General features: G+C 49.3%; 9 protein-coding genes across 9 annotated transcripts; 4 read left to right on the top strand and 5 right to left on the bottom strand.

Moving 5' to 3' along the window:
• Window positions 1–1,702: 1,702 nt before the first annotated feature.
• Window positions 1,703–2,863, bottom strand: N7496_001409 (uncharacterized protein; the record flags this gene model as incomplete). The annotated part of the gene is made up of 1 exon (XM_056694340.1): window positions 1,703–2,863. One exon carries the CDS (start codon window positions 2,861–2,863, stop codon window positions 1,703–1,705), a length of 1,161 nt encoding a protein of 386 aa, XP_056561069.1.
• Window positions 2,864–7,588: 4,725 nt separating this feature from the next.
• N7496_001408 (uncharacterized protein) lies at window positions 7,589–7,861 on the bottom strand (the record flags this gene model as incomplete). The annotated part of the gene is made up of 2 exons (XM_056694339.1): window positions 7,589–7,643; window positions 7,728–7,861. The coding sequence occupies 2 exons, from the start codon at window positions 7,859–7,861 to the stop codon at window positions 7,589–7,591; spliced, it is 189 nt and encodes a 62-aa protein (XP_056561068.1).
• Window positions 7,862–9,970: 2,109 nt separating this feature from the next.
• N7496_001407 (ion-transporting P-type ATPase SPF1) lies at window positions 9,971–14,006 on the top strand (the record flags this gene model as incomplete). Its single annotated transcript, XM_056694338.1, has 3 exons — window positions 9,971–13,294; window positions 13,354–13,490; window positions 13,547–14,006. 3 exons carry the CDS (start codon window positions 9,971–9,973, stop codon window positions 14,004–14,006), a joined length of 3,921 nt encoding a protein of 1,306 aa, XP_056561067.1.
• A 509-nt stretch (window positions 14,007–14,515) lies between these two features.
• On the top strand, window positions 14,516–15,706 carry N7496_001406 (uncharacterized protein; the record flags this gene model as incomplete). The annotated part of the gene is made up of 4 exons (XM_056694337.1): window positions 14,516–14,647; window positions 14,699–15,116; window positions 15,262–15,426; window positions 15,483–15,706. The coding sequence occupies 4 exons, from the start codon at window positions 14,516–14,518 to the stop codon at window positions 15,704–15,706; spliced, it is 939 nt and encodes a 312-aa protein (XP_056561066.1).
• Window positions 15,707–16,521: 815 nt separating this feature from the next.
• N7496_001405 (aldo/keto reductase) lies at window positions 16,522–17,671 on the top strand (the record flags this gene model as incomplete). The annotated part of the gene is made up of 6 exons (XM_056694336.1): window positions 16,522–16,596; window positions 16,647–16,657; window positions 16,707–16,764; window positions 16,823–17,004; window positions 17,077–17,446; window positions 17,519–17,671. 6 exons carry the CDS (start codon window positions 16,522–16,524, stop codon window positions 17,669–17,671), a joined length of 849 nt encoding a protein of 282 aa, XP_056561065.1.
• Window positions 17,672–17,966: 295 nt separating this feature from the next.
• On the top strand, window positions 17,967–19,008 carry N7496_001404 (putative gamma-cysteine synthetase regulatory subunit; the record flags this gene model as incomplete). Its single annotated transcript, XM_056694335.1, has 2 exons — window positions 17,967–17,989; window positions 18,075–19,008. 2 exons carry the CDS (start codon window positions 17,967–17,969, stop codon window positions 19,006–19,008), a joined length of 957 nt encoding a protein of 318 aa, XP_056561064.1.
• A 154-nt stretch (window positions 19,009–19,162) lies between these two features.
• Window positions 19,163–19,981, bottom strand: bud32 (serine/threonine protein kinase BUD32; the record flags this gene model as incomplete). The annotated part of the gene is made up of 1 exon (XM_056694334.1): window positions 19,163–19,981. The coding sequence occupies one exon, from the start codon at window positions 19,979–19,981 to the stop codon at window positions 19,163–19,165; it is 819 nt and encodes a 272-aa protein (XP_056561063.1).
• A 524-nt stretch (window positions 19,982–20,505) lies between these two features.
• On the bottom strand, window positions 20,506–21,270 carry N7496_001402 (alpha/beta hydrolase; the record flags this gene model as incomplete). Its single annotated transcript, XM_056694333.1, has 1 exon — window positions 20,506–21,270. One exon carries the CDS (start codon window positions 21,268–21,270, stop codon window positions 20,506–20,508), a length of 765 nt encoding a protein of 254 aa, XP_056561062.1.
• Window positions 21,271–22,295: 1,025 nt separating this feature from the next.
• N7496_001401 (ferric reductase family protein) lies at window positions 22,296–24,092 on the bottom strand (the record flags this gene model as incomplete). The annotated part of the gene is made up of 1 exon (XM_056694332.1): window positions 22,296–24,092. One exon carries the CDS (start codon window positions 24,090–24,092, stop codon window positions 22,296–22,298), a length of 1,797 nt encoding a protein of 598 aa, XP_056561061.1.
• Window positions 24,093–25,612: the final 1,520 nt, after the last annotated feature.

Raw genomic sequence — 25,612 nt, 5'->3', positions numbered from 1 at the left:
GTCTGGGGTTTGGTTGGATTACATGCTGGTGGATTCGCATCCATTTCGTTATTCGGGGGTTCATGCTCTTCAAGTTACTCTATAAGCGGTAGACACATGCAAGGTTGGCAGATATATATCCAGACCTAAGGTTGGTTTCTCTCGACCTCCTGTCAATACCCCTAGCTACATCAAATTCCACATCCAGAAACTCAATTGGCTTATCATCAAAAGAAACAAAAAGAAAAAAAAGGCATTGTGCCTTCCCCACGCCTCAATCAGCCACCCAGTTGACCAAATGAATCAATCCCAAACCGCTTTAGGTCCACCAACGAGGTATAAAAAACAGCAAAAAAGAAAGGATCTCAGGTTTTTTGTAGGAATAGCCGAACGCGGGGGTCGAACCCGCAACCTTGAGATTAAGAGTCTCACGCTCTACCGATTGAGCTAGCCCGGCAGGGCTGGTTGAAGATCGAAGAGTTTTATGGCTACATCAGCCTGGTTGTGCGGTGGAGACTCGAGTGGATCCGATGCATGTCACGTGATACTTCAAGTATTGGGCACGTGATTGAGAAGAGCTTTGGACTGCACACGGTATTGACTAGGACGCATACTTATGAATAGGACATATGGAGTTAATTTGGATGCATTTCAATAGATGATTGATTGGTTAAAGAGAGAAAATCTGCCTCTGCGGTAAGCTACGTTAAGATGTCCGTATAGCTGTCACGACATGAGATGAGTAGCAACAAAGCCAAATCTACTTGATTAAGCGTTGATGATTCACCAAGCGTGAGAGGTTCGTACATTTTCAAATAGTGGCTTATGGTAATTGGTATCAAGGTTTTACATATCTTTACGGTGGACTAGTCTCGTTCTCGTTGTGCTTCGTTAAGCTCATGAAGCGTATTGTTGATCGCTGTCATAGTACGAATCTCTGGACGATTTCCAAGAGTAATCAGTCGAATCCCTAAGATCGGTTATCTAGATCTTATTAAGAAAGGTCCGCCTTAGATTAGCGTATAACGGGCACTGTATTAAAATTTGTCTCGGTGTTTAAGTCTTCTCTATAGTAAAATTCATCTGGTTCGACTCCCTTAATTTTGAACAAGAAATGATTTAGTGCGATGCGTGTTAATCTTATTTAAATTAAATCGAGCAATATAGCTTCGATAGTGGATCAAATAGCTGAAGCATCTTCTTGTCTAGAGCCTTTACTAAGTACTGATTCGGTTTGCTATTTCGTTCTTTTGCCTTCTCTTATGCCTATCTCTCTTCAATACGTCACCACGCTCGACGCTTCGCGGTCGATGTTAGAAGACTCGACTAGCAGCCCACTCGGGGTAGGATTGTTCCGCTCCATTTTTTACTCCCTCTCATATTGCTGCTAACTTTGCTTCAACTCGGCGGTCTTATTGCCAGGAACGCCTACGTGTGCGGGGATCTAACGGATCTTGATAGGAGTCTGATCGAACGCTTTGTTGGGGGTTGCTTAGCGACCACAATTTTTGTCAATGGCGGCTCGCTGCCCTATTCGGGTTTCATTCAGCCTTTCGTCTGAAGAGCAGACACCTGTCCTCAAAAGTCGGGAGTAGCCCATGACAGTGGTGTCCAAGCCCATTCATTTTTGATGCTCATTTTGGTCCCTTATCCCTATTTCTTGCCAGCTATACCCGGCCTGGTATTCAGGCTTCTATCCCGAACCCTCTAGTATTTCGATATACTATGGTCCAGGTTGAAGCCTTGCCTGTGTCTTTTTTGCCATTCGAAGACATGCTTCTAAAGAATCGTCACGCCCAACCAAACTATAACCCTTCGAATCACTTTCATTCCTTCTTTGCTCTCCCATGATCTGTGGTTCACTACTTTCATTACCACTGCCCTGAAAATCGACGATGTTGTCGCCATCGAGATGAAGGAAGATGAAAGGCAGAACGCTATTCATCCAGGTTTGTATTTGAGCCTGTCGGGTCGTCCATGCGGTACAAACACAAGATAGTGCTCCTAGGACCCAGACAATAACCGGAAGAGCGAGCCACTCCCAGTGAACATCCACAAACGAGACCGAGATTTGAGTTTTTCCAGTAGTCGTGTTTGCCTCGGTGAAATTAATTGGTTGATAACTGGTACTGTAAGTAAATGCGGAGTCCCTTATAGTTTTGGACATAGCAGCAGCAACATTCTTTATGGCGCAAGACAATTGGTCGGTATCTTGGCAATTGGTTCCTGAAAAATTGCCATAGAAGACGGCCTCCAAGGCATCAGCCGTAGCGTATGCACCCCCCGATTGCGATGGCTGGAAATTGAAATTATCCGAGAATGCAGAGACATAGCCGGCGAAAAGAAACTCGAGGAAAACAGAGATTGAGTCCCATGCTTCAAAGCCTAGGCCGAAAGTTTGATTTTCTTTTGCCCCCAGGCTCTCATTCCATGGAGGTGTGAAAGAATATGCATAGCCGAGATCCTCAACCGTGTTATTCAGCACCGGCCACTCTGCAAGCTGTGTTTCTTGATAATCCCCCATGATAACGGTCGATTGAAAGCTTCGAACCCCTGTTTGAAGGACACACTCTGTGGCGACAAACTGAGTATTGTTCCCAATCTCGGTAGAGATTCCGCCACCCGCGGATGGGTTGTCATTTGACCCTTTTGCCAAAATGTACTGTATTACAGGGAAACTGCTATTCTTATAGAAAGTCTTAGAGCTTCCCGATAGTACATTAATAACCATAGGCCTGGCAGAGGCACCGCTGGTCAAATACCATAATGCGACACCGCTGTTCAGTGATACAGTGCAGTTGGTGTAACTTTTTCCCTGGGTGCATGACGTGCTCAGACTCGATGTAAGATTAGAGCAAAGCGCACGGATTTCCACAGTTGCCATTGGGTCCCAAGTGCAGTTTCCCGTCGGGCATGTAAATTGTGGAACTGCCCATGGCTGTGCTGGGTTTGTATTGAGCAAGGCACTATAGACATTTGCCTTTAGAATTGGATCAACGTAATATACTGTTAAATTCTGTCAGCAAAAGTTGAAAACACTCAAAATCAACGTTTACATACGGTCGCCTCCCATCAATGGTCCTACTGTGTTATACAATGATGTATTTCCCAGAAATGAGATCTCAGAGGGGCTGTCAATGTTACCTGGCACATAGTGTACTAGATTTTGGATAAAAGGGTCAAACCCTATCGCCAAAACCATAGCTAGACTCCCAAGCAAAGCTACATCCCTGAACGTGGACAATTAGAAAACGAGCTGGAGTATGATCTCCTGCCTTGGAGGTGGAAAGTGTTGAGATTTTACATACCGCCCCTTGATAAGCCATAGAAGGAACACACTTCCGGTGGCTCCTCTGCTTGCCGAGTCGAACACATCTAGATCAGATAATGGTCGGCTGCGTTGTGAAAACCAGGCCCATTTCAATTGACCAATTCCTTGGCTAACAGAGAAAACCACGCAAGCTTTGGCGAGGGTGCTTAACCAAGAAATTACAGAATTGAGTGAGATTTGCTTCCAATCCTGTTGTGGGCGCCTGTTGTATTTTCGAAGGATAGCAACAATTGCAATGATAATGGCAGCTGATACAATTATTCCAGCAGCTTCCCAGCCCCAATTTTTGAGAGTGGCTAACACAGGCCGGCAATTTCTATGCTTGTTCGAAGAGCTAAGCAACTCGTAGCGCGCTGAATGATCGTCATGAACTTCAGATGAATCTACTTCGGGATGAACCTCTTGTGACTCGGTCGTGGGTAGAGCGGTACTTGAATGTTTTGCCTGCATCAGATGGAGTTGGGTACTTTCGTCGGTTTCCTGACCGCTGGAGAGGTGCCTGGGTGAAATCATGGCCGCCAAATGTTTGAATCTTAGTCTTGCTCGTATCCGGGGGAGAGAAGAAATGACTTTTTAATGTAAAGAAAGATGTAAAATTCAAAAGTGCAGGGGCTCAGGATGGAAAACGGAATACACCAGACCAGTACCTATTTCTGGCCCCATATCACTGAAGTAGTAAATCTTCGCTTCACCACAGGCTAATGCATCTACCTACCGGAGGCACCCTCTAATATGTCCTAGTGTTGTTAGAAGCGCCCGAGCACACAGGGGGAGTGAAAGTGCAATCTTATTGAGATATTCGTGCTCCAGGGACTATCAGCATGGGGTCGTGATAGAAGATCAGTCCAATTCGTCCCGTCCGTAGTGGCCGCTCGCCCAGACTGCCCTAGGGCAGGGTACTGATTTAAGTATTGCCATTTTGCCCCTGCTCATCCAGTTTGCTCTGCGCGTCCTTCGTGGAGAAAATCTTTACTGCTCCCCTAGAGAGAAGCCACCGAAGCCAAATCAGACAATGGTAATGATTACGGCGTATCTGGCCGTACAGACGTGAGCAAGCCACGTTGTTCAAGGGCTACCCGACCTGCGCATCGACAAGGATTCTATGTAGCCACGGAAAACATTCCTTTCTTGCTTTAGCTTCGCATTAGCACTTACATGGTCTCAGCTAACTGATTGGGGCTCTTCTTGAGAGACCTGGTCGTATTTAGGTAGAGGTTGAATTTGTACGGATCTTTGCCATTCAAATTCGATCTCAGAAGTCTACATCCTTCAAATGTGTTTTTAAGCAGTCTAAATGAGTGGGATTTACCCCTGGGTGTCACGAGCTGCATAATAACTTTGTACCTGGGGGCTAAAAATGCCGTGGAGAGGCGGGCTAAACTTAACCACATCTGTATTAGAGGAGCAAGATCGTGTTTAATTCCGGCTAATTAAGTGATAAATATCTTTTGCGTCAAAATGGCCCCTAATCCACCTTTCATAGCTCCCTTAATAATTTTTATTAACACTACTCATACTGCTCATAATGGCCTTTCTTCTTAGGCGATACAAATTCTACCGTTTAGAAGGCGGGTGGTGTGACGCCAGCTTGCATCTTGCAACATGACTCTCTCGACTCTAGTCTCTACTTAGAGCACAGTGAGCTGCCTAGCGTTAACAGATATTCGGGAAATTCATTACGATAGTACCGAAGCTATCTATTTGCTGGGCCCTATAACTGCGACATCTGAATGTGCACCACCGAATTTCACCCCTACTAGTCCCTACGCTGCTGCTGCCTGTCCAACTGGGTATACCTCCGTATGCGAGTAAACAACCAGTGATGAAACAATAACTGTGTGGTGTCTAACGTAAGTTCCGCTAAATCCGCGGTCGACGTACGCTACGATGAACTCATCTGACGTCTTCTGTAACTAGAGCGCTTACTATGTCCTGCCCTGGTGCCGCAAAATCCCTCTCTGTTAAAACTCTTAGCTGTTACTTTAAGTGGACAACCTGGGCGACCTACATAGCTACGTCGATCTCCATATTCAATGGAACACAGAATCAAGGTACAAAAACTGTCAAAATGTCACCTGACTGACACTTTAACGGCTTTGGGGTGGAATATGTCATAGTACTTTTTGAACTCATACCCCTGACTACTTTAATCAACTGTCTAAACGATTCCTGGCCTTAGATGACATCGGCTACTACCACCACAAATTCCTTTACGATCTCCCCTGCTTCAGCAACGGCTACGGCTATAGCAACAAGCTACAGCAGTACATCTTTCGAGGGTTTATCGACCAACACCGTCTCTTCCGGATCTAAGGGGCTCTCTGGAGGACCGATTGCTGGCATTATAGTGGGTGTAGTGTGTATAATTGCTCTACTCATATTGGTTTGGTACCGAAGAGAATAGTCTCATGGATTCATTAAGTGACCACACCAAAAGCAAGGATGGATCTAGAGCCGGATTTAAGCCAGGGGCTTTCGGCAAGGGAGCTAGCTGTAAATCTGATTTGGTCTCATAGTAAAGGTCTACACTGACAAGACGAATGGAGAATACGCAAATAACTCCAGAGATGCAGGGTTCACAGTCTATATACACTGCTGAGGCCTACTCAAAGTAAATAGCCGAACTAGAAGGTACAAGCTCGGCATTATTTGAAGTAAGCGGGGTGCTAGTTATTCCAGAAGTGGACGGCTCTACACAGGTGATCGAAACGAACGATAATACACGTAGTAATAATGAGTTGTATGAACGGCCATGATATACTACATATAGTACAGTTAACTCTCGTTTATACCATGGTGGATCATTGTATATTTTTGATAAAACACGCCCCTTGCTTGGGTGGTCCCTTCAATGCAGTTTTCTTTATATGAGTTGATAGATACTTTCTTCCTCTCAAGATATGGGTTCTCATCCTATGAACACGTTAAGTTTTTCAAATGAATACCAACACGCGGAGCAAAAATACTAATGAATAGTTTAGAAACTAACTTTAGTTAGTGATCTACTGCTAATTCACGCCAGAATAACCTCGGGTTCGCACTAAGTTTTTTATGCTTGCCTATACTAAGAGTAATTAGGGTGTATGTATGTTGATTTAAAGAGCCGAAATTTCTATTCATTACTACTGTAACGAATGCGAAAGTGTAAAGTACAATAAACGGGTGTAGAAGTTAGCATCACCAACACATATTAAGTAAATCTATAAGCCACTATCTCTTGGGAGGCACCGACATATCATTATCGGTCTCATCTTTGTCTGCTTACATTGAAGGTTTGCCAGTCTATGGTATATAATAGATAGATGACTTTAAAACTTTTCTGTGGTCTATAGCTGTACACTTAAATCGGAGAAAGAAACGTTAGGTTCTTAAGAGTTTGGTAACTTTCTATGTAGGTGCACCGGCAGTATTCTTGCAAATGATTCTAACGTTTAAGGGAACTTAGTTAAACGTGAGTATGTATATCCATAGTTAGCTAGCCTAGCTTAATGAAATGCATTACCGTTACGTGATGCCTCACGTTCTTAGTCGTTTACGCGTGTCTACCGTTTAACTATGTGCTTCCCATGTCTAATGAACACTCGTCTGGATTCACTTCCCTTATTGCTTATGTTTAATCGTGTCACGGGGCCAGCAGGGCTATTTATGGCGGTGTAGGTGGAGTGGTATCTCTGGGTACCAAGTGGCCACTTAAGCCAACCATACTATATTTACGAGAACTTATGCAATATACCTAAGCCCCGTAATGATCCAGTGCTTGCTAAAGAGGTTAGTAATAGCTCATTTCAGTAAAATAGCCTCAAAGATCCCTACATGCTCAGGGAGTAATTCATGATCACTCAGGGTATACGGAAATGTAGGGCAGAAACAGATCATGTGAAACATTAGTGACTAATATTGTGGTAAAAGGGACGCTTAAAACAGCATCAAAAGTAGCCGTTTTCGGCGTCGATTTACCGTCACCTAGCATTATGGTGTAAAAGGCCGGAGAGGAAGGAGAGAAAATGACTGTTGAATATGGGAAGAGAGCCCAAGTATATAGCAAGACAGGCAAGTCCCTAAGTAGATACCCGGTAGAATGAAATTATCTCCAGGTTTAAAAGGTCACAATCGCCAGTCCGTAACATTTGAATCAACAACATAATCGCATGTCCCAAGTAGCAACTTTCAACACTCCATAGTAAGATCACAGAACTTACGCCAGCACTTGAGAGGCCAAGGCGAAAACCATGCCTATCAGGGACTCAGGAGATGGCCACCGGGCTTTCCGTCAATCACTCAACAACCATTCATGGCGAGACCAGTATCGACAGCCCGGAGAAGCAGCTTGAGGCTGTACGAGACTGGTATAAGGTAAATAGCCAGAATGAATATAAAAAAAGCTATACTGAGCAAGCCGTGCATAGTTATGCCATACGCTATAGTGAAGTTGTTGTTCTTAGCTGGGTCGTTTTCGTAAGCCGCATGGGCGATGAAAGCGAGGAATGCCAATGTTGCCAAAGCCCATAAGGAAAGCCCATATGCAGCATACGGTAGGCTTTCGACAAACATTCTCGAAAATTGTAGGATTGGTTGGCAAGACATATTTAGGAAGTCCGAGATTGCGGTGTGTTGGGGCTTAAAGTACAGCGAGTAAGATAAAGCGTCAAGCCTGAACACTCTAGGGGAAACTGACTAGTATAGAGCAAAGGTCTTGCGTCACAATATTGCGTCACGATGTGCATGTTGGAACCAAAACGTTGTTTAAAAGGTCTAGTCCTTCCCAATTCGAGCTTAGCAGTGTCATTTTACTTCCAATATTTTACTAGGGCCGCCTCTTTTTCAAGCGTCGTGGCATCGCCCTTACCGCCCATTTTTACCACAAGAGGGGTATGGATGCTTGTTACCTTATTACCTGATCAACGGGCTATAATAAGGAATTATTATGTAGTATTTAGTACCATTGCCTCCTGCGCTCCGTTGAAACCGTGTATATTTAATCATCCGAGAGGAAATTAGGGCCAGGCCGGCATGTACTTTCCTGTATCATAGCCTGAATCGCATGGCTATCGGGTGAGTTATGATCTGCTCATCTTCAAATAATTAATCTGATCTTTTATCTCGTCTTTTATCTCGTATTTGCTATAGTACTATAGTATATATGCTCTTCTGGTCAGAAGGATATCAATGGTTTTCCTCTAGGATTATTCTGGAAAGAGCGTAGAGATCTAACCAAGCTCGCGAAAATTTTACTCTCAAAGAGATTTTAGTTGCCGTTCCGGGCTTTACCAGACGTGCTTGCCAATTTAGGAGGGCTACGAAGGTAGGAAGGAAGGCACGAGTACAGGTAGAATGGAAAACTACAGGACGTAAACATCCCAACACAACTCTCATCAACCACACATCTTCGTTACTTCGGACAACACCATGAGCAACAGCACAAACAGCACAGATAGCTCAAGCTTGGGCTTGAGCCTTCCATCAATCTCGGTTCCTTCTTCTGCCCTCCGGGACAGTTCTTGGGCGGCCTTTGCGTGGGCTACGGCCTATCTTGGGCTCATGCTTGTAGGGTTTTGGTTTCATCTTGCTATTCGTGCACGGTATAGTAGATGTCTGCTCCTTTCCCATATTTCCCGGTCAGTGAATCTTCTTGACTACTCCCAAAAGCTCGAGAGGCCTTGTTGGAATGATCATGACGGGGGTTGAAGGGTGATTGGATTCCTCTCATCACTCCGTCATTATCATCCCAACTCGTCTTGTGATTTTGGGAGAAGCAAAGGAGACCACTTACCAAAGCCCCCTGTCTAGGTTCTTGCTGCTTTGCATCTTACTGACTGATACATGTAGATATGAAATCAATACTGGTCAGAGAGTACCTCCTTTGGTGGACGACCCTCCTGTTTTGGAACTAGGCCCTGCCTGACTTCCGGACCGGGTTTGGCGGTATCTTCGCCGGCCTTGGGGGCGGATCTATGATCGATGGGACCGGCTTTGTCGTTGGTGGTGGTTTCTTCCCCCTCCTGGCTTTGGGAGCAAAGTTCAGGCCCAGAAGAGCTCGGTGTCCGGGTCCTCTGGGGCCAGTGGGCATGTAGAGAGCAGTCTGGAGAAGGGAAGGGGTGGTTTGAGGTCTCCGCTCAGTGAAACCCACGACTCAACGGTTGAACACGTTGGAAGTGGTGGACACGGCGGCACAGTTGAGCCAGCCTGGACCGTGAGAACAGAGGAAGAAACTCGTGGGGGAAAAGAGGATGAAACCATCCATTCCTCAAAAGCCCCCTCAAGCGGTGTCAGGGAGAACCTCGAGCGTCAACCTCAATTTGTTCCCTTTTAGCTACGATGCGAGAGATATTCAAGCCTCATCGCCCTCAGTTCACCACAGAAGAGGGGGGAGTCCTCTCAAGGAGTGAACTTTCACTTACCTCTCACTTATGGCCAAAACACGCTCATTCCTATTCTCATTCTTCCTCAACAAATACGCCCACTTGTTCTCTGCAACACGCTCACTTTCTCGACAAAACCGGGGCGGGTCCACCGTTACATAAGCGCCTAGTATGTTCGGGGCGGCGAACGGTGGCCTCTTCGATTTCCTCCTGGATTCTGTCGGACCTTCATCGTGGTCACCCGGTTGCCAAAATGTGAGTTTTCGCGTTCAATCCCCGATGCCCAGGAGCCTATTTCACGATGCTGATCGTATCCAGGGCAAAACTCGCAGATGACCCCCAGATCCAACATGCGTCCCTGCATAACCCTCTCCCACTCCAACTGCATACCTACGCTTGGCCGTTCTTGATCATTTGGCCCATCTTCTTCGCCTTCTACCTGTCCCCCGAGCGCTATGATACCTACATTCAGGGTCAGGAGTGGACCTTCGTTTTCGCGGGGTCCATCATCACGGCCCAGTCGCTCCTGTGGTTGATGACCAAGTGGAACATCAACATCAACACCCTCTTCACTTCTACCCGTGCCAAGTCCGTCGACACTGCTCAACTGATCAAGATTATCCCCATCACCAACGCTGGCTCCGCCGAGATTTGCCCACTCCTTCGCGACAACTCCGGTGGCAAGAAGACCATCTCGTTCCTGTTCCAGAAGCGTCGGTTCCTTTTCTATCCCGATACTGGCTCCTTCGCGCCGCTGTCCTACGCCCTCGATGCGGAGCCTAAGCCAGCCCTCAAGGAATTCCAGCAGACCAAGGGTCTCTCCACCAAGGCCGAAATTGACCGCGTGCAACACCACTATGGCGACAACACCTTCGATATCCCCGTTCCTACCTTTGTCGAGCTCTTTCAGGAGCATGCCGTGGCTCCATTCTTCGTGTTCCAGGTGTTCTGTGTTGGACTGTGGATGTTGGATGAATACTGGTACTACTCGCTCTTCACACTCTTCATGCTGGTCGCCTTCGAAAGCACTGTCGTTTGGCAGCGCCAGAGGACTCTTAACGAGTTCCGCGGAATGAACATCAAGCCCTACGATGTGTGGGTCTACCGCGAGAACAAGTGGCAGGAAATTACTAGTGACAAGCTACTCCCCGGTGATCTGATGTCCGTCAACCGTACCAAGGAAGATGGCGGTGTCGCTTGCGATATCCTTCTGATCGAGGGAAGTGTGATCGTGAACGAGGCCATGCTTTCTGGAGAGAGCACCCCGCTTCTCAAGGAATCGGTTCAGCTCCGACCTGGCGAGGACTTGATCGAGCCCGAAGGATTGGACAAGAATTCGTTCGTGCACGGAGGTACCAAGGTTCTCCAGATTACTCACCCCAACTCTAATGGCGAAGACATCTCTAAGAGCTTGCCAAATGGTGTTACTTCTCCTCCCGACAATGGCGCCGTGGGTGTGGTTGTGAAGACCGGCTTCGAGACCAGCCAGGGTAGCCTGGTGCGGACCATGATCTACTCCACTGAGCGTGTTTCTGCCAACAACGCCGAGGCTCTCCTGTTCATTCTCTTCCTCCTGATTTTCGCAATTGCTGCCTCGTGGTACGTCTGGCAGGAGGGCGTGCAGAAGGATCGCAAGCGTTCCAAGTTGCTTTTGGACTGTGTTCTCATCATCACGAGTGTTGTTCCTCCCGAGCTTCCCATGGAGCTGAGTCTTGCTGTCAACACCAGTCTCGCCGCTCTCAGCAAGTTTGCCATTTTCTGCACCGAGCCTTTCCGCATTCCGTTCGCTGGCCGCGTTGATATTGCCTGCTTTGATAAGACTGGTACCCTGACTGGAGAAGACCTGGTTGTCGATGGCATTGCTGGACTCACTTTGGGTCAGGCCGGTGCTACCGTTGAAGCCGATGGTGCCCACACGGATCTGTCCAAGGCATCGGCCATTACCGCCGACACCACTCTTGTTCTCGCTAGTGCTCACGCCCTGGTGAAGCTGGACGAGGGCGAAGTCGTTGGCGACCCAATGGAGAAGGCTACTTTGCAGTGGCTTGGCTGGACTCTCGGCAGGAACGACACCCTTACTTGCAAGGGTTCCGCACCAGTTATTGGTTCTCGTCCCGTTGAGTCTGTTCACGTTAAGAGAAGATTCCAGTTCTCTTCCGCCCTGAAGCGCCAGAGTACTATCGCCACCGTTACCTCGTTTGAGCCCAAGACCTCCAAGAAGAGCAAGTCCACTTTTGTTGGTGTCAAGGGTGCTCCCGAGACTATCCAGACCATGCTTGTCAACACTCCTCCCAACTACGAGGAGACGTTCAAGTACTTCACCCGGAACGGTGCTCGTGTCCTCGCTCTTGCGTACAAGTATCTCTCCACCGAATCTGAGCTTTCTCAAGGCCGCGTGAACAACTTTGTTCGTGAGGAAATTGAGTCTGAGCTGATCTTCGCCGGTTTCCTGGTCCTGCAATGCCCTCTCAAGGAGGATGCCATCAAGTCTGTCCGCATGCTGAACGAAAGCAGCCACCGTGTCGTCATGATCACTGGTGACAACCCGTTGACTGCCGTCCACGTCGCCCGTCAAGTTGAGATTGTGGACCGAGAGGTTGTTATTCTCGATGCCCCTGAGCATGACAACTCTGGAACTAGACTTGTCTGGCGTACTATTGACGACAAGTTGAACACTGACGTTGACCCGACCCAGCCTCTGGACCCGGAAATTCTCAAGAACAAGGATATCTGTGTTACTGGTTACGCTTTGGCCAAGTTCAAGGACCAGAAGGCTCTCCCTGACTTGCTTCGCCACACCTGGGTTTACGCCCGTGTGTCCCCTAAGCAGAAAGAAGAGATTCTTCTCGGTCTCAAGGATGCTGGCTACACTACTCTCATGTGCGGTGACGGTACCAATGATGTTGGTGCTCTTAAGCAGGCCCACGTCGGTGTTGCTCTTCTGAACGGTTCGCCCGAGGATTTGACTAAGATCGCCGATCACTACCGGACCACCAAGATGAAGGAGCTGTACGAGAAGCAGGTTGGCATGATGCAAAGATTCAACCAGCCTGCTCCCCCAGTGCCCGTGCACATTGCCCACCTTTACCCCCCTGGACCTACCAACCCCCACTACCAGAAGGCTATTGAGAGAGAGATCCAGAAGAAGGGTGCTGCCGCCGTCGCTGCTGCCGCCGCCGCCAAGCCTGGTGAAGAGATCCCGACCATCACCTCGCCTGGCGCTCAAGCTCTACAGCAAGCAAATGCCAATCTGACCCCCCAGCAACAGCGCCAGCAGCAGGCCCAGGCTGCCGCTGCCGGTCTTGCTGATCGACTTACCTCATCTATGTTGGAGGCGGAGTTGGATGATAGCGAGCCGCCTACCATTAAGCTGGGTGACGCCTCTTGTGCTGCGCCTTTCACCAGCAAGCTGGCCAACGTTATCGCTATTCCGAACATTATCCGCCAGGGTCGTTGCACTTTGGTCGCCACGATCCAGATGTACAAGATTCTTGCTTTGAACTGCTTGATTAGTGCCTACAGTTTGAGTGTCATCTACCTTGATGGTATCAAGTTTGGTGATGGTCAGGTCACTATCAGCGGTATGATGATGAGCGTTTGCTTTTTGTCTATCTCTCGTGCAAAGGTATGGTGATCTTCGTCGCCCGTTCTCGTGTTTGCTTATACTGATCGTTTTCTACCCAGTCTGTCGAGGGTCTCTCCAAGGAGCGTCCCCAGCCGAATATCTTCAACGTGTATATTATTGGCTCCGTTCTTGGCCAGTTCGCCATTCATATCGTGACTTTGATTTACCTGACCCAATATGTCTACAAGATTGAGCCGTAAGTCCTCTCTCGGATGATACGAACAATTATTTGGTTGCTAACAAGTTCTATAGGAGAGGAGACAACATCGATCTCGAGGGCGAGTTCGAGCCATCCCTTTTGAACAGCGCCATCTACCTGCTCCAGTTGATCCAGCAAATTTCGACGTTCTCCATCAACTACCAGGGCCGTCCTTTCCGCGAGTCTATTCGTGAGAACCGGGCTATGTACTGGGGTCTGGTCGGTGCCACCGCCATCGCATTCTCCTGCGCCACCGAGTTCGTACCTGAGATCAACGAGAAGCTGCGTCTGGTTCCCTTCAGCACTGAGTTTAAGGTTACACTCACTGTGCTGATGATCTTCGACTACGGCGGTTGCTGGCTAATTGAGAATGTTCTCAAGAACCTGTTCAGCGACTTCCGCCCTAAGGATATCGCCGTCCGCCGGCCCGATCAGCTGAAGCGTGAGGCTGAACGCAAGGCCAAGGAGGCTGCCGAGGCTGAGGCTGAGAAGGAGCAGCAGCGGAAGGTCTAGATGTGACGAGAAGAGATGAATATTTGAACGTCTTTCTGTATTGTATTCATAGAGGGGAAGATTGGTTCATAGAACTGCATGACATTTAATACATGGGTCTGTCGAGGCTATTGATCTAGAGCTCCATAGCTTCATTACTCTATTATTTCATTATCTCAAGTCTTTTGCTACTCGCTCGATTCTAGGGGTCCCGCGCCCTACAGATGCATCCCCTTTTTTGGTAATGGGAGCTGTCTTCCATCGATCTTTCCAATAGTCCGCTTTGGGCGGGCAGTAGATTACTATGTATACAAGTATCGAGAAAAAGCGATGAGTGGAGGTACTAGGTAATGATGCATAGTTTGTGGTGCGGGCTGGCTCTTTGTCGTGCAAATAACAACAACTTCCTGAGCTTTGACTTACCAACTTGACTTCCTACACAACTCCCTAACCAAGTGATATTTCCATGCCTCCCAAGTCCTTTTCTCCTCAACTCAACATTCACTTGACTTCACCTTGTCATCTTCGCCATGCTTCTTCAACTTCCAGACGAAATCCTCTGCCTCATTTCCACGCAGTTAGAACATCAACAGGATCGCCTGCACCTGGCATCCTCATGTCGACGACTGTATATTGCACTGCACCGGACCATCTTCGTCAAAGTCAAGCTGTGCGACTGCTACGAAATTTCAGAAATCAGCAGAGTATCCTAGTTCCTCTACACGATAGTCCGAAACCCCAAACTCGCGAGCGCAGTCCACGTGCTGTTCTTGGGCTTCTGGACGACTAAGGCGACCTACGAAAATCATGGTTATCCAAGCGCTGTCAATTTTGACCGCGACATCAGGGAAAGACTAGTCCAAGAAGCAGCTAGTGACAGTTCCCGACAAGAAAAATGGATCAAAGACCTCGAGTGTGGAATAACGGATGCCTGGCTGGCCCTGATTATTCCTCGGCTGAACAATCTGCGCGAAATCAGCCTTCCCTGGTCTGATTGTGCAGAATACATTCCTGGCATGTTCATAGATGCGGCCAAGTCAGGGACCCCCGTCTTCCCGCATCTCGAGGAGGCCTGGACCATGCCGTGCTACATGGTGTTTACGTCAGAGACTGAATTGATGCTGCCGTTCTGTAAGTTCCCTGCCATGCGAAAAGTGGTTGGCTTCTCGCTCTATGATAGATGGGAGTGGACTGAGGAAGGAAATCAACGGAATCCATGGGGTCTTCCCATTGACATTGGTTGCTCAAACATCACCGATATTGATTTGTGTTTTAGTAACGCAGCCGATGGCAGACCTGGATACGATCCTGCAGGGCGTTGAAAACATTCCGAATCAGCGACGGCGGGTCCATGGTACCTACAAGTCATCCAACCTGAGGAGACTTTATGAGGCTCTCTTATTCCACAAGACAACATTACAAGTGATTTACGTCTTGATGAGTATGTGTGGTCGAGATCACGCATGAGTGGGGACTATTTCATGGGATCATTTGCAGGCTTCACGAACTTGGAAGTTCTACATATTTCTCCCTACACCATTGTGGAAATGGATGATAATGACATGCCGACGCAAAGTTTAGTTGATCGACTTCCAACTTCATTGGAGTTCTTATCCATACCATATTTTAACGAGGATTGGCTGGATTGGGTGCTCGATGAGTGTGAGCTCCTGCTGGATTTGAATGTCTGCCCAAAACTCAAGACCAAATATTTGTATTGAAAGCTCCAAGTGTGACCACGATAGAAAAATAAAGGGGCTGGGTTGTCAATGCCAAGATGCAGGTCTATCGTTACGAACTTTTACGTCTGGTAGGGGATCTCATGGAATACTTCGACTCCAACTGGCCTTTGGGTCATGACTTTGATCGACGATGATACTCAACATGATGGTTTTATGTGAGCTAGGAAGGGTCAAACATCCTTGTCATGTATTACTTTATGAATGAGCCAGATATCAATAAGATCATATTGAATTAGACTGATAGCATAAAAGAAGTGTGGCCTCGCTTGCGTGATTTGCAGTACATGAAGTATTCGATCAGAGAAGCTGAAGAAGGTTGAAGCCTATAATATGAGGATACTCCAGTCGGCGGCTAATAAATTAAGGGGAAACCCTATTTTGTCTAGGAAAATCCTCCAAATTGGAGGCAAGCTTCGTAAGTCACATATGACAGGATGACAGGACGTTAATGCATGCTAATCTTGGCGGAGCATGCGAGAAGCCCCTGGCAATCGGCCGATAGCTCAGTTGATGCCAAATAACATTCATTCCATTTTATTATAAAACCGACTCCTTTTTAAGAGAAGTCCGATCTAACTAGTCGGATTAAAGAATATCATCCATACAAGCTTCATATTCTGCGCGCGTATTTGGGTCCTTGATCTCTGCAAATACACAACCCCACGCCGACACCCCCACTTGGAATGATCTCATCGCTCCGGCGGTTATCTTCTTGCCAACAACCTCGCCTTTCACAAACTCTCTCAGTTCTATCAATTCGGCTTAATCGTCCTGCGAGACCTCTCTCCTTGAACATGGTGCCCAAGCAGACTCTCCAGTCTAAATATAAACTGCTCTCCGGTCATGAGATTCCAGTCTTGGGATATGGGGTAAGCATTCTTTTGCTGACTTCAACGTCCATGGCTAACGGGTTGGATAGGTGTATATGATGTACGCATCTATCATTATTCTGAACCTTCCTACTTCTAATAGTTTCTAGTCCACCTTCTTCAACTGAAAAGGTCACCTTGGAAGCCTTCAAAGTGGGATTCCGACATGTAAGTCCTCTTGAGTCAGCAGATTATCTTGAGATCCAGGGCTAACTATGCATTCCAGGTCGACTCTGCAATTATGTATCGCAACGAGAAAGGCTGTGGCCGAGCTATCCAGAATTCAGAACTCGACAGATCCGAGGTTTTCCTTACGACTAAGATTCCCCCCGAATCAATGGGCTACGAAGAGACCAAGCGGGCTGTTGATACTAGTCTCCGTGCTGCAGGACAAGAATACTTCGATCTGTACGTCTAAGTCTCATCTTCCCAAACCTCCTCCACTCAAAACACCATTACATAGCAGCTTACACGACTCAGCATCCTTATCCACGCCCCCTACGGTGGCAAGGAAGCTCGCCTCGGCTCCTGGCGTGCCCTCGTGGAAGCCCAGGAAGCAGGCAAGACCAAATCCATCGGCGTATCCAACTATGGCATCCACCACCTCGAAGAGCTAGAGGCGTACATCCAAAGCGGAGGCGGCGGCGAGATCTCCGTCGGCCAGTACGAGTTACACCCATGGCTGGATCACTCGGATATCGCGGAGTGGTGCCAGAGTCGGGGCATCGTTGTCGAAGCGTATTCTCCTTTGGCACATGGGACGCGGTTCAGAGAACCGGTGTTAAGGGCTATTGGGGAGAAGTATAAGAAGTCGCCTGCGCAGGTGTTGATTCGGTGGAGTTTGCAGATGGTAGGTGCCACTGAGGGCTGGTTCTGAAATTGATGTCTCAAGTGAATACGGAGATGCTAATTGGGATATTAGGGATTCGTTCCATTGCCAAAGTCTGTGACTCCGCAGCGCATTCAAGAGAATTCGGAGGTGTTTGATTTTCAATTATCGGAGGAGGATATGAAGTTGTTGGATACGGGCGAGTATAGTCCTACCGACTGGGATCCTACCGTAGATGATGACTAGATAGATAGTCGCTGAGGAAATGGAGTTGAAGTAGTTATAACACAGACAAAAACTGCCCCGACTTGCCAAAGTAAAGCGTCGAATCGCGTGGAGCCGGATTTCCAGTGGAAAAAGGTGGATTTGTCAGGGACTCCGGAGGGGCAGCCGAACCATCGCGGGGTTTGCGCCTCCGGCGGGAATTTGTTCAATTCTCTTTCTTCGCCCTCCCTCCTTCATAAAACCCCCGGCCGTGTGAGCCGCATAAGAAAATAATCTATTCGAGGTCTCCACTGTTATCCCGCTAATCACCGCAATCATGAAGTTGATCCTCTCTACCTCGTAAGTCGCCGCTCGCCTCAATCCGCGCCGGACGATCTTCGACCAACTCGGTGGCTAACGGTGGCTAACTTGCTTGTCGCAATAGGAATATCATGAACGGCGGTCGTCCGTCTGTCATCCGCCAGCCGCTGACGCAGAAATCCAACGTCGAGCTGATTACTTCCCTACGGTCGAACTTCGTGGCCTCGCAAGCGATCGATACAGAGGTTCCGAATGGGACCAACGGCGGGGCTAATGGAACACACACCGAGAAGTGCCGTGACTATTCTACCTGGACGGAGGATCGCGATAGTGCTCTCTACATTCCGGCTGTGGACTTTTCACAGCCTGGTCTTTCCGAGGAGCGGGATCAATACGATATCACAGTGAAACTATTCTATCTGCCAGGAATCCCGGCCTCGAGACGCTGCGCACACACCAGGGAGGCAATTGATTTGGTATTGAAGGAGCTACATGTCAAGTCTATCGATTTGCTGATTGTCTCGTTCCCCGGGATTCTATTCGATGCGGATGACGACAGCGATGATGAAGGGTCCGAGTCCAGTGGAGAAGATGACTTTGACAGTATGGTGCAGACATGGCACGTGCTAGAGTCTCTGCACGAGCAGGGCATGATTGCTCAATTGGGCGTCGCTGAGTTTGGCAGCGAGCGGCTAGCGCGCTTCCTTCCTCACACCACAGTCAAGCCCTCCGTGGACCAGATCAACCTGAAGGACTGTTGCGTGGTGCCCAAGTCCCTCATTCTCTATGCCAAGGAGGAGAAGATCCAGCTCCTGACCCACAACGACTGCAATGATATCCTTCCGGTCGGCACGACACGCGAGCTATTGGGGCCTGCGGATAAGGGCGGTGCGGGCATTTTGGCTTCGGCGCCAGATGCCAACGACGGGATTCAGGGTCACATCGAGACGCAGTGGGTCGTGAAGTATACGGCGGTGGTGAAGGATCGCGGAGTGGTCGAGAACAAGGGATATTTCGCTCTGGCAGATGTGGGCACATGCGTCAAGGCCCGGTCATAATGCCCGGCGGAGATAGGAGGGGGAGGGTTGATAACAGTTCAGGTTCTTTTTTTCATGATTCAGCGTGGCGTTTCTTTTTCGAGGGTCCAGATGAGATGGAAGTCGTTTGCATCCGCCATTCGGACAATGTATATGAAGACAAGGGCAGTTCCCTTTATCCAATCATGCTCCGCTTGCGGCCTCTCAACCGCACATCCTCCAGCTTCTTAAGCGTAGATCCAGTTCCCTTGTGGCTGGCCCGATATCCATTCAGGACTTCCTCGAAGAAAGGCTCCGATCGGGGGTGCGTGCTGCCAATGGCACGCTCCAGCACATACAAATCCACCGCGCGATCCTCATCCTGCGTACTTTGTCCCGCCAGACCAAAATCGATCAGGACGACCTCGCCCTCCATGGAGACTCCCGTCGGGCTGTCGGTGGTTTCCTGAGCGGGCGAGCGCAGCATCAGGTTACTCGTCGTCAGATCTCCGTGCACGACGCCAGCCTTGTGCAGACCACCGAGTGTATGTCCAATGCGCTTCATCAGACCCCGCAATCGGTCCTCTTCCTTCTGGATCTGACTCTGGTCCAATGAGGCGGCATTCTTCTTCATCCAAGCCTCCCACTGCTCGAGAACCACTCGCACCACAGGTCCCTCAATCCACTCCATCATCAACCACGCACCTCCCCACGCGCTCTCGCCGCCCTGCCCTTCCCAATCCATCGCCAGCACGGCGGGGACACTCACCCCTTCCCGAACCAGTTTCACTAGGCATCGAGCTTCTTGGATGATCCGTTGACGAGTCAAGCGGCGGTCGAGAATGGGGTGGCGGTAAGGCTTGGAGGGGCGGACTTTGAGGGCTGCTGGGATGGAGGGGTCGAGAGAGACGGTCTTGTAGAGGTGGGCCTCGGCGCCTTGCACGAGGAGTGTGGGGGCTGGTGTAGTGTTGGTGAAGGGGGACGGCAGGGCCGGAGGTTTATATTCGTCGGCCATTGTGGTGAGTAGGGGGCGTAGCAATGGGAGATGACGGTGTCGAGAGCTGAAGGTTGTTTTAGTTGGAGGTCGAGAGGAAGCTGGAGGTGAAAAAGTTCCGCTCGGAGATGGTGGGGCATTGCCGAAGCGATTGGGACAATGCAACAAGCAGCTGTTAACTTAGGACCTAGGGACTACTACCTGATTAATTATTATTCCAAGATCAAATAAAAGCCATTGAATCCACGATAAACATCTAAGTATATCCATCTCTTAGCAGATGAATGTGCCGGGCCTGTTAGCCATGCTCTCTCCTCTTGTATACATGATGGCTCTCATCACGAACCTAGTACTTGATAGGAGAGACTATCTATCTAAATTAGAATGGTTCTATGAAACCATGTAATCAATTCAATTCAAAAGCTACTAATTCTGATATTCGTCTTTCACCATAACAGAACAAATTGAGCCGAAAGGGATGTCTAAGTAGTATAAAACCTCAAGTACATCTAACTCTACGCCTCTACCATATCAACGGACAATCCTCACTCAAACCCACCCAGAGCCTTATTCACAACTCGAATCACCTCCTCTGGCTTACTCAAAAAAGGACAATGCCCCGAGTCAATCTCCTCAGTAACAAACCCGCCCTTTCCACCCGCATCCACAGCATCCTGAACCATACTCCGCTGTAAAGGCAACATAATAGCCAAATCCCGCGTACAAAACACATACATGGTCGATAAATCTTTCCACGGCGCGTAAGTAATAGCCCCAGACGCAGCGAACAGGTTATGCGTGACATTCGCCTTGGCCAGTTCCTGCGCTTCTAAGGGATCGATATCATTATAAAACGAAGCGGGCGCATTCTTCGCAAAGAAAGTTCCGTCCTCGTTACTGCCCAGATCTACTTCGCTCTGGTGACCGTATTTCTCGATAACATCTTCAAATTTGTTACCCGGCTGGATTAGCCAGGCGCTCAGCAACACGAGGGAGACGATGCCATTGCTTTTGGTGGAGGCGTATAGGTCTTCGGTTATTGCGTCGCAGGTGACCATTCCACCGTAGGAATGGGCCAGGACGAGGATGTTGTGGCCGGCCTCGATGAGTTGTTTGGCCGCTGTGCGTACGGCGGCGACGTCATCGTTTCGGGTTGCCTTTGGGGGCCGTTCGTCGCCGCAACTAGGGAGGCGCGGGCATCGAACTGTGTATTGGGAGTTGGTGAAGTCGTTGACGAGGGGTTGCCAGCTCGAGGGGAGGAAGAAGGCTCCGTGGACAATCAGAATTGCCGTTGGTTTTTGGGTCGGCATGGTGACCAGGTTGGGTATTATCTCTAGTGTTGGTGCATAGGATGGCAGGTATTTAGGGCAGATTGATGCTGCACTTAGTTAGAGCAAGTGATTAACCATTTCCGGGACACAGGCAGGCATTCAGCCTTAAATATCGCTGCCGGCTCATCCTCATCTCATCAGCACGAGGGACTGAAAGGACCCGCATCATTTGGCCCCAAGTTATCCTCAAATCAGATCAATGGTTCAAGGTCACATTGGACAGTGTTGGTGAGAAGATCTTCGGGGAATCCATCGCGAACCGATTTTAAGCTCCACAATTGGGGGCCTGATCGACTAACAAGGTTGTTGCATGGCTGGACCACCAGGAACGAAATGGCCCGTGTGAGATATCAAGGGAAATATCCGAATTTTGTGATTATCCGTCCAGGGTTGGGGAAAGAACGGATTTTCTTCGGTTTCATTGTCATACCGAGCTTTAAGAAGGTGCTAAGATGACAAGATCAAAGGATCTACAAGTGGGAACAGTGTGGATAACCAACCGGAGGCGTGCATGGTTAGTGGAAGAAAGACTTTGTATAACTTAGGCTATATGGATGACAAGAAGCAGATACGGCCCAGGAGTAAAGGAATGATTATTCCAACTACAATAAGCTCATTGCTTCTCAGCGAAAGCACCAGATATCTTGAATTGGTAGGCAAGAAAGATATGTACAACTCTCCGAAGACAGCCCAAACATATCATGAAATATGAACCACGATCGAAGATAGAATATAAAGCCAAAGTACACACGAAAGTAAAAGCTTCAATTCCAAAAGAAGATAAAAAGAAAGACGGTATGACATACTCTATAACCCAAGTTCGAGAGTACATCATATCCAAAAGGGTCATGTTAAAAAGGGAAGGCTTTGCAGCCCAAGAAAGGAATGTAGAGAAAAGAAAAACCAAAGAGGCGACCAAGACATGAGAACATTCACCAACAACCCGCTCAAACAACATCACATCAAATGTCCTGCGTGGATAGGACAGGCATAGCAAACATGATTTACCAGGAGAAACTCTCCTCGACGTAGTCAATGTTCGACTTAGCCTGTCGCCTACGGCACACCTTACGCACGTCATCGCTCAAGCCACCGTTTCCGCAGACCAGCACACCCATGGCACCAATTTGGTTCTCCGCCTCCATGCCGATGAGCGTGTCAATGTTGGGTCGGCCGGGGAACATCTGCACGGTCGCGGAGGGACTCTGGATCTCCTTAGTGTTGCGGGGTCGAGTGACGAAGAGCATGATGCGGAGGACTTCACGGCGGCGCTCCATAGCCAGGATACTGGTCATCCAGGGTCGGATCCACTCCAGGTGCTCGGGGGACTGGATGATCCAGACCAAGGTGAGGCGGCGGGTTGCAACGGTGCCGTCAGCGAAACCGGCAACCAAGTGTCGAACGAAGGGGACGTGGTGTGTGATACCCACGCCACCAGCGAAGAGCATCACCGTGCCGTAAGAGTCCATGGAATGGATGTTGCCATAGGGTCCTTCGGCGTAGGCGCGGAGGGTAATGCGCGAGCCAAGGGCATTCGAAGCACGCTGGAAGAGCTTGTCGGTCATACCGGTACGGCGGCGAATGAGCAGGGATAGAGTAGTCTTCTTCGGTCCACCGAGCAGATCTTGTCTGGCCACAGGGAGGGCCTTCTCATCAGACATGGTCTCCTCAACTTCGCTCCAGCCAACGGAGAAGGGGTGCGCGGTCCACCAGCCAACGGCTGGGATGTAAAGGTAAATGTGTTGGCCAGGCTTGAAGGTCCAGGGCCGAGCCATGCGGAGACTGATGCGCATGCAGTCACCTGGCATAGCCTCAATAGTCGCACTGGTGGACTCGCGGCCGAAGTTGCGGTACACGATGATAAAGAGGCGAGTGGCACGCTCCAGCGCCCAGAGAATAATGGCGGCAAGCAGATACTTTTGAGCAACCAGGCCATTCAGATGCACCCACAGGAAGCCGAACGATACGGCGGCGATGGCGATGTGGAGGTGAAGGAATGTCTCATAGAAAGCGTGACGGATGGCTGACGGCGAATGGAGCAACAGGGCCGTGAATGCAGCAGTAGCAATCAGACCGGCGAAGAGGAAGCTGCTAGAAGCTAGGGCCTTTCCAACGATACTCCATCCCGCTTCTTGGCCCTTGGGGATTGCCCAGGCGAAGGTGTGAGCAAGAGCCTCAAGCACCACGATACGGCCCAGCCAGCGGTGGAGAAGGTTCCATGTGTCGAAGGGAACATGCAGCATAGCGATCAAGGGGTTGTTGCGACCAGACATGAGGATCAGAGGAATCAGGTTGACGGTAGCCATAGTGCCGGTACGGTTACGCACGATGCCTGCCAGAGTGTCTTCCTCGGAGTTGTAAGGAGTAGTCACTGTGCAAAGAACTACATTCATGGCCACAACGCTGACAACGAGGAAACCATGGAATCGGCTGGGCAGGTTACCCATGTTGATAGCGGAAGATAGTTGGAACTCGCGATTATGGCGGGTCCCGAACAGCGGAGCGTAGATCAAGTGCTCCTTGAGCCAGCAGAATTTGTCGTGGGCCGGGACGAAATACTTCTGCTTGTCATCGGTGAAAGTAGCCAGTCGTCGCAGGTGACCAGAGAATCGGAAGGCGAGAGACCAGACGTAGTATGCGGCAGCAGCGCAGCCGAGTGAGAGAATAGTATAGCGTGCCAGGTCATCATTGTAGGCTTCATACCACATCGACATGGCACTGTGCCCTCCTCGCTTCTCGAAGATAATCTCTTGGGCACTGCTCAGTCCCACGAGGGACAGAGCCAGGAGCAAGGATTGCATGATGTCACTAGTTGAGACAGTAGCCTTGAAAAGATGAGAGTTCTAGTTGAGTTTGAGCAAGACCAGCTTGCTGCAGAGGTGGGTGAGTTGGAAGGCAAGGCCCAATTCGACAAAGCTTTCTAGAAGCGTTGTCGTTTCTCCTAGTTAGAAGTGTTTTGGACGAATGCAAACCAAGACAACACCAGGCCGCTTCAGAAGGCACGAGAAAGAAGAGATGGTGGTTGCCCAACAACGTCCAAGGGGTCTATCAATATGTCGCTAATCTGCTGGAGACGACGATAGGGCCTGCCTAGATTGAACGGTTGAATCGGGCGAGAATTGAAGAGAAATGGAAATCCAGGACCTCAGTCGATGGAAAGTTCCGTTGGTCAATTGTGTGCACAGCACGGGACGGACAGGAATGACAGAGCCGGCCGAATAGCTCGCAGAGGCTGTGTATTTTTTTTGTCGGTGGGCAACGAAAGGAATGCTGGTGATCCGGTCACTGGCAAGGGCAAAAATCGCGAATGGAGCTCGTCCACCACGTTGATAGACGATTGTCCGAGAAACGAAAGGAGGCGACAAAGGCAAAGAAAAAAGAAGAAGCAAAGAACGACAACAGCCTTTTGTCGAGGCAAAGAAACGAAGGGAAAAAATGAAGAGAGGGGAACAATAGAAGAAGCTTGTCTACAAAGGGGGAATTGAATAGAAAGAACCACTTTTTTCCCTTGGAAGCGTTCCACGCCTTTCCTGAAGGGTGGGGATATATGAGACAGGCCAAGTCCGCCCAGGGCCAACTAGGAGAATATGTAGAAACGAGTAAGGCTGGGCCGACAGATTCAGACCCTAGTATTCATGCGGACGAACTATGTATCATCTCCATCCTGTTCGGCCTATCTACTCCGAACCCTCGTCGGGGAGGGGAAAGGGGAGAAATGTTTGGCGCCGAGCTATTATCAAGCCTTCGGCAAGGAATGTTCATCCCATCATCGATCAGCAGGAGGGGCAAGAAGATGGGATTGCCCTGTCACGAATCGAAGAATCGAATCGTCAAGCTTGTTTGGATGGGGCTCAGGATGGAGGAGTACGTAGTATGGCGTCCGGAGGCGACCTTCGATGATTTCCATGGATCAAATCGGGTACCTGGAGAGAGACCCATCGTATCAGATCTCGACTTGTGCTGTCAACAGTAACCTGACATGCGACATGCGACAGGTCGAGGAGTCGAGGGTCGAGGCACTCTTGGCGCCCGCGAGTGGCGGGAACGCGGTCGGGGGAATGTGACTGGCTCGCGATGAAACATCCCAGCACTAGCCGTGAAGCAACAAGCGCCAGCCAGCCAGCAGGAGCCGAGCGCTGATGGCGCTGATCCTCGTCATGGCCAGGGTTGGCGGACGACTGGTTGTTTGAGATTGGGCCTTGCTTGAATGATGGGCCAATGGGTGGATGTAGAGTGGAGACGGGAAGTGACCAAAGGGGTCAAGGGTGGTGTTTTGCGGATGGAAGTTTGGTGGAAGTTGGAACTCTGCGACACGCTTGGG

The sequence above is a fragment of the Penicillium cataractarum genome, assembly GCF_028827025.1.
Source record: "Penicillium cataractarum strain IBT 29864 chromosome Unknown utg000001l, whole genome shotgun sequence".
Lineage (NCBI taxonomy): Eukaryota > Fungi > Ascomycota > Eurotiomycetes > Eurotiales > Aspergillaceae > Penicillium > Penicillium cataractarum.
Note: the sequence above shows the minus strand (reverse complement) of the source record. Positions and strands in the feature narration are given on the sequence as shown.